This window comes from Puntigrus tetrazona, chromosome 24 (genome assembly GCF_018831695.1).
Source record: "Puntigrus tetrazona isolate hp1 chromosome 24, ASM1883169v1, whole genome shotgun sequence".
Classification (NCBI taxonomy): domain Eukaryota; kingdom Metazoa; phylum Chordata; class Actinopteri; order Cypriniformes; family Cyprinidae; genus Puntigrus; species Puntigrus tetrazona.
The window spans coordinates 4,157,393-4,167,392 of record NC_056722.1 but is presented as its reverse complement, the minus strand read 5'-3'; the positions used below and the strand labels follow the sequence as shown (position 1 = coordinate 4,167,392).

Here is a 10,000-nt window from a genome sequence, read left to right as displayed (position 1 = left end):
TGTAAATTAAAACGCTAAAAACAACACTATTTTTGTAAAATGCTATTATGGATTCATATATTTTAAATGTTAAAAAAAGAGAGAAATAATCTAATAATATATTTAAAAAATGCATAAGTATGCTGAATAAATCTAAAGTTTCCACTGATGTCTAGTTCATCGTGACAGAACCATATTTGACCGATATGCAATCATTTTCACAATCTGGAATCTGAGGATCTAAATATAGATCAAGTCGCCTTTAAACCTGTCCAAATGAAGTTCTTAGCAATGCACGTCACTAATCGAAAAGTAAGTTAATACCGTAAACTACAAAATATCCTCACGGAACATGATCTTTATGCAATATCTGATTTTTGGCATAAAAGATAAACCTATTGTTATTGATATACCTGCGCTACTTAAGACCGCTTTTGTGCTCCGGGGCCACCTGTCTGATCAGAAGAATAACTGTGTGTTGCAGGTGCTGGTTCTCAGTGGGAGCTCCGGGGAGGTCCTGTGGGAGGTCAGTCTGTTCTTCTGGACTCCGAGTCCTCGTCCGGCGTCTGTCCTCACGCTGAACACCTACTCAGTGTTCATGCTCTGGGGACAGAGTCAGAGTCACGGCAACCAGACTGTAAGAGCGTAAATACGCTCACACGCGAACGCACGCCTGCAGAAATAAGGCACTGATGTGTGTGTGTGTGTGTGTGTCTCAGAATAAGACGCAGTCATCATTCCTGCTGCATCCTCGATATTCCCAACTTCTGCTTGAAAGAAGAAACCCTGCCCAGAGCATCATCTCTTTTAAGGGTATCTGTATCGCATACCGTTTTTGCTACCGCACCTTTAAGGCATATATAGCACCTCGAAAATATCTCTCTGCATTTGTTCAGCGATGCTGCTGGAGCGAGGCCGCCACGCCGGTTACCTCGTCCTGACCGGACCGGATGGACGGCGGCACGGAGACGCCGACGAGAGCGAGCCGGTGATTTTATACAAGCGGAAGATCAAGGGGGACGTGCCGGAGAGCGCCGCGCTGAGGGTCGGAGCCGACGAGACGGCCGTGGAAGAAGCCGAGGTGAAGGAGGCCTTCTACAGGCTGCGCTTCAGCGACGCACTTTTCTGAAACGCTAATCTTCATCCCAAAGGTCATGCAGGCCAAAACAAAAAGTGGATGTCTGCTTTATTTATAGATCTGTTAATCAGATCCAGTTTAAGCTGTGCTTGAGAACGATGTCATTAAAACCAGAGACACTTAAAGAATACTAAACCAAATCATCGGGGTTTTGTCCCCAACACTACACAGCTGCATTTATTTTGTGGTACTTATAGGTTTTGGGTTACGGTGCGCTATTTTACGACAATCATAAACTACTGTAAAGCATTTCAGAATTTTTTCATGCCCCGAGACAATCAGGCGGTACATTTGTTTTAGTAACAATCAGGGATTTCGTATAAAAGTGAATCTCGTACTGGGTCACGGTCAGCCTAAAGGAATAGTTCACCTAAAGCTGATGCGCTCACTCACGTTTATTCATCAGGTTTCGAGAAATGTAGCTCTACGACGGATGCTCTGCGGTGAATGGGTGCCGTCAGAATGAGAGTCCAACATCACGTCCATCAGTTAATGTCTTGAACCGCTTAAACTCGCTATGTGCTCGCAAGAAACAAATCCATCATTAAGACATTAAACCGGCTCCTGCTTAAAATAGTCTATAAATCCATAATGCGATCCAAATCTTTACATTAAAATGCACCAACATATTTGTTTAGACCTCTTTTAGCCGGTTACCTGTGCATGTTTCTCTCCAGATTCAGAGCACATGACTATTTAAATGGAGAAAGCGTGTGCGTAGTGTGACTCGTATGCATTGCACTAGCCACAAGCACTTTTTTTTTTTTTACATGTTCTGCATTTCAAAGGTATTCTATGCTAAAATTACATTTAGAAATGACAAATCCCTAATGCAGAGAAGCCACTTCTTTGTCATTTGTGTAGATGAGCGCTATCTTTCTTTCACTGAAGTCCTCTCTTCTGATACATCTTCAGTCAGATCCCTCTCTGCGTGCAGCAGAGAAATATCTGAGAATCTGCCCCGTGCCGCTGAAGGTGGCTTTAATACAGCTAACTGAAATTAAAATTAAAGTAGCCCAGAAAGTATGTACTGTATCCACTAAAAATGATCAAAACAAATGTTACATTTCAACTGTAGCTCACACAAAATCGTGCAGCTGTTCATTAAGATGTTAACTGCAGTCGTTCTGACGGCACCCATCCACTGCAGAGCGTCCGTTGGTGCCACATTCCTCCAAAGCCTGTTCCCGTGAAGAAGCATAAGCAGATTCTCATTTCCGGAAATGTCACAAAAACTGCAGTTGCCCCAAGACTGGCCTTCATTTTCCTTTGCAGAATATAATTTCCTGTTTTTTTTTAATTAAGCAAAGGAATGAGTATTTCATATTTGCGGTGCCGTGTTGCTCCTGTGTCACAGGATGCTTGCTTTCTTGATGGTTTTGAGTCAAAGCAAAGTGTTTGTAAGCGTTGTCAAACTGCTGTTGTTAAAGATGCACCTTTGTCGCTCTTGTTAACTCACTGTGCTGATCTGTTAGCAGGGAGGACTCTTATCACGTAGTGCTGTACATTTAGTGCCTTAAACAGGGACCTGAAACCTCACATCCTGTCCTTATGCTGTTTTGAATTAAAGCGGTGCTGTGGGTGTTTGAGGCAACGAGCAGAAGTGCACCTTTAGCTTCTCGTAGGAAAAAGTCAGAGCTTTATGGCGTCTTCGGGGGTCTCTGCAATCGACGGGATGATCAGGGGGGTCCGAAACCACCTTCCTTTGAATCTAAAGGAGCCAAAAATGAACGAGACACTGTGCGTTGAATACAGTCTTGAAATTGACCGTGCATCATATATATAATTACAGATTTATGATTAACTGGTTTCGTAAACCTGTAGATCAGGTCGGAATGGAGCTTGTGCTGTTTTCTGTCTTTATTTGAGAATAAATGATTGCATTGTGCAATAAATAAAATGCCTTCAGTACTCTGTGTTTTCGTATTTTTAATGCATTTGATATTTGGTGTTATTTTCTTTTTCCAATGTTTATGTAAGACACATTTTAGGGTGTATTATGTTTCACATCAACTTTGCTTCCAAAAAAACTGATTATTATTTTAAATCATAAATTAAACGCGGCGGCGTGCGTAGCGCGCGCGATTTAAACGTGTCACGTGACCGCGCGAGGGACGTGCGCACGGCTCGCGCGCTCTGGTGTCAGATTCCGGTGAGTGTCACGTGCACGTACAGTGGGTTCACGGCAGTTCACTGGACCACAGAGACGGTCAGTGCAACAAAAAAAAGTGCAAAAACAAGGCATGAGCCAATGATGGGTTTACGGAGACGTTTAGTTCAGTCTAACTAGCCTCAGCTAATCAGCAGCGGACTTAAACACGTCTGTCTCTCCGTGAATAAGGGAACGTGTTGCATCCAAACACCGCACTGCTATACAGCATTCTCTCAAGTGCATTTCAGTAACCTGCAAACCGTGCATGCCAAAACACTTCACAGTCAAAATACTTTCCATTTATCGCAGCACTAGCTGGGTCACATGCCCACAAACATCTTTCCATTCATTCATACAGTCAGGAGCAGCAGTCAGGGGCCCCGGGATGCCCAGAAAAGGCCCTGCGCGCGACACTTTTAGCTATCTTTGGACTCTGACAACATGCAACTTTATTATTTCCGAACGCAATAACTTAAAAAGCTAAATTAAACGAATTAACTTTGAGAGAACCCTGCCAAAACCTTCTGAGAACATTACACGTTCAGCAAAAGAGATGGCAAAATAACCCCCCTAGCAGCTACACGGAACGGGAAGACACTGCTCTTTAAACGAAAACACCTCTCTCCGGCGGTTAAATATTAACCTGCCCTCCGCGGGTACGACGCGGTTTGCTTTCCTGAAGGTTACACGTATGCACATTTAATAAATTCACACATGAGCCGTGCATTAGCTAAACTTCTATCTCTAAACGCCCGTGCACGCACGCACGCACGCACGCACGCACGCGAGGGCTCCCGGTGTCTGTCTGGAGAAGCGCGTCGCATCCTGTGCGTATCGCATCTTTCAATGTGACCCGAGTCCGCCATACCGTGAGTAAAGGACTGCACGCCAGCGCTCGAGCGCGCTTACTATCAGCCCAGGCTAGTGAATGAGGATCGTCTGTCACTGAACAAAAGTCACTTTGAGCAGCCAGCCGCCTCTGACAGGTAACACACGCCGTGCACGGTAACGTTTTCATCGCCTGTGGTTACTCACCTCTTTTTTTTTCTTCAAATGCATGCATTATTCTCCGTGTAATCGGATACTGATTCTCATTGTAAAAGCGAAAGTATGTAACAATGCGGTGAAGGCATCGACTATTTCGGATGCGTTTGAAATACGAAATGAGTAACCTTATAACAAATAGGAGAAATATAACGCGCTGATAGATGCGCTGTTGTGATCTTAATGGAATAAATGAATGTTTAGCGTTTTATTCCTCTTATAAACAGCACGGCCTGTCTTCTATCATACAGGGCTAATATGAACGCATTAATTTAGTGTTAAATGTTTTAATTTATTTCATGATGAAACGAAGCGCGCGTATAAGAGAGAGTTATGAACATATATGGGCATTTTTCTGTATTTCTCTTGGCGTTGCGCAGCTCGCCGCAAATCAATGACCTATTGGTGAGAACGATATATGCATATTTTTAAAGGTCATTTAGCGTCGAGATGTTAATATGAGGGTGTTATGCCCCTCACAGGGCGCCCCGGGGTTTATTTTAACCAAGAATGCAGTTATCTCAGTGTATATATGTATACATATTGGTCTTAAAGGGACACGCGCGAGCCATGGCCGAGGACATGCAGCAGAAAATGGAGAAGTACCGCACGGCGCCGTTCGACGCCCGCTTCCCGAACCAGAACCAGACGAGAAACTGCTGGCAGAACTACCTGGGTCAGTCTCCCGAAGGGTCACCGTTCAGAGAGTGTCCGAGTGACCCGTGATCAAACGAGAGGGCGGGTAGAGCCACATTTTTAGGGAGTTTGTGTCAGCATTTTGAATTGTCTTATGGGTATTAAAGACTGATCTTGTGTTTAAAAAAATAAAATAAATTCATACTATATATATCGCTCGAGCGGGTTACTGTTGCTGTGGTTACCTGCTCGACGCCATGTTTTGATTGGCTAGTCTTACTTTCAACATGGACGCCTGTTTATTTAATGCAGCAAAAACATGTAGTCAAATCATCGATTATCTCACAAAATTATTTTTCCATTTCCGATTCTGAATCGCAACTATTTTTTTTACCACTCAGTGGCGGGAATAAGCTCGGTTTAATTTTGATTAATTAACGCAATTCCTGTTTTGGGGTCAGCAATATTCATTTATTTAATTTTTTTAAAATAGCACTTTTTTTTTTTTTAAGTAAGAACCAGGGGCTGTCAAATAGATTATTCGCATTTAAAGTAATTATTTTGCATTTCCTGCTAATATTTATTTATTTTTTTAATGACTGTACGTACTGTACTGGTGCTTTTTTGTTTTTTTTTTTTGGCAAATTTGAGAATCTATTTTATGTACAGATTATCACCGCTGCCAAAAAGCTCTGTCAGCCAAAGGAGTCGATACGGCTCCATGTGACTGGTACAACAGGGTCTACACATCTCTCTGTCCTCTTTCCTGGGTGAATATTCCTTCGCTGCAAGCATCGGTATGTTTTCCATTGAGATATTTTCAAGTTTAAGAATGAATTGTTTTGCACGTTTTGCTCAGATCGAGAAATGGGACTCTCAGAGGGAAGACGGAGCGTTTCCCGGAAAGATCTAAAGGTGGCACGTTCTCCAAAGCTCCGCGTCAGTGGAACCGAAACGCGTTTGTCTGTGGTATCGTCTCGCCCCGGCCGAGCAGGGCCTTATCAATGTTTGTCCAAAAATGCTTCTGCCAGGCTGGAGGATGAGACGGATTGTTAACGTCATTCCTTATTTTAATGAAAGTACTGCAGATTGTGCATTAAAATTCTCTCAGGCTTTAAAATGTGGTTTCTTTTTCGTGCTTCGTGGATTCAGCTATTAGCAGAAAATTGGCTCATTTCGTCTCTGCAAGGTAGGGGGGTTGAAAACTTATGAAAAAAAGACATTAGAAGGCAGCTGGTAAAGTTTAAGGCATTTAGCGCTAGACGCAGAACGTTTAACACGCCGGAGAGCCTTTTCCCTTTTATTTCTCCAAAGATGACAGATTTGGAGAAACCTAGCATTGCGTCGCTTGCTCACAAGTGAATGGGTGCCGTCAGAATGAGAGCTGGTAAAAACAATCACGATAATCCACGCCGCTCCATCACTTTACATTACGGGACGCCAAAAAGCTGCACGTCTGTAAGAAACAAATCCATTAAGATGCTGAACAGCGTTATTATGGATTAAGCATTTTGGCCAGATGAGGCTAAGTCTATAATTCCGTTTCCAGAAATGATTTTTTTTTCCCCCCACTGGAGAAAGTAAATATCTGTGATGTTTTGGCCAGCTGTTTGGACTCTCATTCTGACGGCACCCATGCCAATTTTCATGCTTTACATTGTCCAAACACCACATCCAAACTCAACTCCTACTACAATCAACAAATCACAACAACTGCTAGAATAATTAGAATGACACTAAATCCCCGGAAAAGGTCCGGTTTGCTCAGGGATTAGGATTAATCGGCAATCAAATCTGTAGCTATGGTGATATTACAATCAAGTTTACACCGCGGGAAACGATTTCTGCAACACGAGCAGCACTGAAGCCATTTCCAACAATGACCATGTCCAAGAGGTTTTCATTCAAGGTAAAGTCTCCATCCAAAAAAAACAGCGACGAACAATAAAGAGGTTGTTAATAAAGGTTACATTTAATAACAATTACAGTAGGTTCGACGTGAGGTAACCTGGGAGAATTTGCATAATATTTGCTAAAAGTGTTACGAAAGAACTGCGAGAGGTTTAGAAACGGTGAAAATCTGGAGCGCTGTAAACATTTAACGTCGCTAATTAGACTTTTTAAATATGGCTGTGGGATGAACACTTTACAAATGATGATTATCACGAGCGAATCTGACATGGGGAAAAAAACTGAAAAGTTGTTATGCTTTAAATTCCAGAATCACGTGACATGGTTAAAGGACACTTATTAAAAAAAATACTTATATTTATATATATAATACAACAACATCATAGCAAAAACAGATATACAGCTTTATCGTACAGTTGGAGTGTGTGTCTGAGGGTGCGTTTTGAGGTTACTGAGTTTTACAAATATTCCCAAAAGGGAAAAAAAAGGAAAGAAACCTGCTTTTAAAATCCCTGAACCCCGCAGTCTTCTCTCAGTATCGCTGCTTGCTGTGTTTCCGCACCTCCGTCATGCAGGTTTTGGGCCGCAGAGCTGGAAATAAAACACGTTTCTTTCTTTTTAAACAAGCGATGGGCTTAGTGCTGAAATTAGCTCTCTGTGTGTGTGTGTGTGTGTGTGTGTGTGTGTGTGTGTGTGTGTGTGTGTGTGTCTGTGTCTGTCTGTGTGTGTGTGTGTGTGTGTGTGTGTGTGTGTGTGTGTGTGTGTGTGTGTGTGTGTGTCTGTGTGTGTGTGTGTGTGTGTGTGTGTGTGTGTGAGCACCTGGGTCAGCGGTCTGCTTCTTCTTGTGCTGGTGAATGATTTGATTCTCGTTGGTCAGCTTCACATCCTGGTCCTCCACGTGGTTGCTTAAAAGACGGACATTTGCTCAATGAGTTTTTCGCTGACACAGACACTTGATGACATGAACAAAAGCTCATCCTGAATGTCTTCTCATGCAGCTCATTAAACACACGAGCTCTGTGTCTCAAGTCATCTTCGGGTCGCTTAGCATCACGCCCGAGAGAGAGAGAGAGCAGTCAGGCCAAACAATGAGTCGGTGTGTTTTGTCGGGGTTTGACATCGAGTGCTTGCATTCAGCGGTGTGTGTGTGTGTGTGTGTGTGTGTGTGTGTTTAAAGCCTTTATGTGGGAGTTTGATTCATGCAATCAGGCTTTTCCAGCCTCATGCAATAGAGGAACCCACATTTCTGAAAAAAAAAGTTGCCTTAAACCAAAAAAAACATACAAGATAGTGTGTGTGTGTGTGTGTGTGTGTACCTGATAATTGTGCTCTTCTCTCTGTGTGTGATTTGGGTGTTGTCTGTGAACAGTATGGTGTGGTAAAGAACGACTGGATCCAGGGTTGGCAGAATCCCCCGCGAAACGTTCTTCACACACTCTAGAATCCCGTTATACACTAGCAGGTCATCGACTAGGAGCTAAACACACAAACACACACATGTCCTTACATCCGACAATCATACAGCTTCGTTTTATTTAACAAGAATGCATTAAAGACATCAAAATATATAATATATATTTTTTAATATATATATATATATATATAAATATATTTTATATATTTCATATATATATATATATATATATATTTTATATATTTCATATATATATATATATATATATATAATTTCTATTAAATTATATATATATATATATATATATATATATATATATATATATATATATAATTTCTATTAAATTATATATTAAAAATATATTTAAAAATACTTAAGAATATATATATATATATTAAAATGTTGTTCTTTTGTACTTTATATTCAAAGAATCCTTTTTTGATGATTTCTAAAGCGACTGGAGTAATGTTTCTAAAAGTACAGAATAAGCAGTTATTTTTAATTATAGTAATTTTTCACAATATTTCAGTTTTTTTATATTTCTGATGCAATAAATGCCGGCTCTGTGAAAAGGAGAGTCTTTTAAAAACCTCATACGGACACCAAACCTGGTACATCTGAAGTATTTTGCATCAAATACGTGAACGCATGTTTGTGTTTTACCCCAAATTCCTTGACTCCTCGCTGAGGTGTTTTGGAGTAGTTCCATAATTTAATCATGGAGACTGTCATTGGCTGGTCGAAGATGACGTAGACACGGTTCACCTGGAAAAAAATGCAGTGTTTATGGAAACGGCCTGACGATTCCTATGAGATTTTCTTCTGCAAAGCTTGTTTGGAGTAACGACAGTAATGAGGGGGGGCGGAGCTTAGCTGACACAGTCACACACACACACACACACACACACACACACACACACACACACGGTTTGTCCTCACCAGCCCGGGCAGCACTGGAGCGAGCCACATGTGTCGCCCGTCATGGGTGTTGTTGAGCCCATCTATCAGTTTATCAGGCGTGCGGACGTCACCGCACACATTCTCCAACACGTTCACGCTGTCAGGGAACGCAGCGATGTCTGCGCGGCAAATTAAAGAGAACCACTCGAGCGGTAGAGTGATGTGTGTGTGTGTCTGAGTTCATAAGGATACTGTTGTCACCGAGCGGGATCTTCTGGTCATCCTGGTCATAGAACTCCAGCCCATTAAGGCCGATGTAGTACGGGTCGCCCCACGTCGTCAACAGCTGTAGCTGAAAGATAACTGACACAAGAGGAGTCAAGGAAAAACTGAAATGATCCAAATACACAGATCAATATAAAAATGGGGCTTTCTGTCATACTAAAAATTAATCAGCTATACAGATAAGTGTTATAAAAATAGATATAAAAATGACTATTAAAATACTATTGGCATGATGAATATATTAAATATATTCATAGAAATATATGCATTTTTAAAAAATGATATGTGTGTGTGTGTGTGTGTGACATGGCTTCCACACACACACATACATATATCATAATAAAAATAAAATACGCACACACACTTATAATTTCTAAAATAAGTGCATTTTATCTGTATTAAAATTTAGTTTTTAAATAATTATTATTTATTTTTTTAATCAGTCCTCTATCTGTAGTCGGATAAAAACTGAATTTAATATTTTATTCAAAATCGATTATTATGAAATTAATTTAATATTGAAGCAATGAATGAATGAAAC

The 10,000-nt window shown here is 41.1% G+C and overlaps 3 protein-coding genes and 3 gene segments (V, D, J or C); 4 read left to right on the top strand and 2 right to left on the bottom strand.

The window, feature by feature from the left end:
• The window catches only part of fam234a (family with sequence similarity 234 member A), an 8,570-nt gene extending 5,542 nt beyond the window's left edge, over positions 1-3,028 (top strand). For all 4 annotated transcript variants that reach the window (XM_043226131.1, XM_043226133.1, XM_043226132.1 and 1 more), the window contains exons 11-13: positions 464-616; positions 699-792; positions 876-3,028. In XM_043226131.1, the coding sequence (XP_043082066.1) occupies positions 464-616; positions 699-792; positions 876-1,108 (480 nt within the window). In that variant the 3' untranslated portion in view covers positions 1,109-3,028. The remainder of the gene's footprint in view (positions 1-463; positions 617-698; positions 793-875) is intronic.
• The window catches only part of LOC122329698, a 610,329-nt gene that overhangs the window by 24,084 nt on the left and 576,245 nt on the right, over positions 1-10,000 (top strand).
• Positions 1-10,000, top strand: part of LOC122329697 — a 601,685-nt gene that overhangs the window by 21,666 nt on the left and 570,019 nt on the right.
• LOC122329696 overlaps positions 1-10,000 on the bottom strand; it is a 603,783-nt gene that overhangs the window by 26,282 nt on the left and 567,501 nt on the right.
• On the top strand, positions 3,956-6,069 carry LOC122329711 (cytochrome c oxidase subunit 6B1). Its single transcript, XM_043226170.1, has 4 exons — positions 3,956-4,255; positions 4,869-4,989; positions 5,619-5,719; positions 5,809-6,069. The coding sequence occupies exons 2-4, from the start codon at positions 4,884-4,886 to the stop codon at positions 5,860-5,862; spliced, it is 261 nt and encodes an 86-aa protein (XP_043082105.1). The 5' UTR covers positions 3,956-4,255; positions 4,869-4,883; the 3' UTR covers positions 5,863-6,069.
• Positions 6,899-10,000, bottom strand: part of LOC122329667 (katanin-interacting protein) — an 18,595-nt gene continuing 15,493 nt past the window's right edge. The window contains 6 exon segments of the mRNA XM_043226106.1: positions 6,899-7,451; positions 7,680-7,765; positions 8,177-8,337; positions 8,938-9,039; positions 9,214-9,353; positions 9,427-9,537. Coding sequence (XP_043082041.1) covers positions 7,393-7,451; positions 7,680-7,765; positions 8,177-8,337; positions 8,938-9,039; positions 9,214-9,353; positions 9,427-9,537 — 659 coding nt within the window. The 3' untranslated portion in view covers positions 6,899-7,392.

Excerpts from the sequence above, each read along its gene's own strand:
- LOC122329711 (XM_043226170.1), top strand. The coding sequence starts at position 4,884 with ATGGCCGAGGACATGCAGCAGAAAATGGAGAAGTACCGCACGGCGCCG. Across the intron at positions 4,990-5,618 it reads CTGCTGGCAGAACTACCTGG|ATTATCACCGCTGCCAAAAA; the intron begins GTCAGTCTCCCG and ends TTTTATGTACAG. Across the intron at positions 5,720-5,808 it reads CTCTCTGTCCTCTTTCCTGG|ATCGAGAAATGGGACTCTCA; the intron begins GTGAATATTCCT and ends CGTTTTGCTCAG.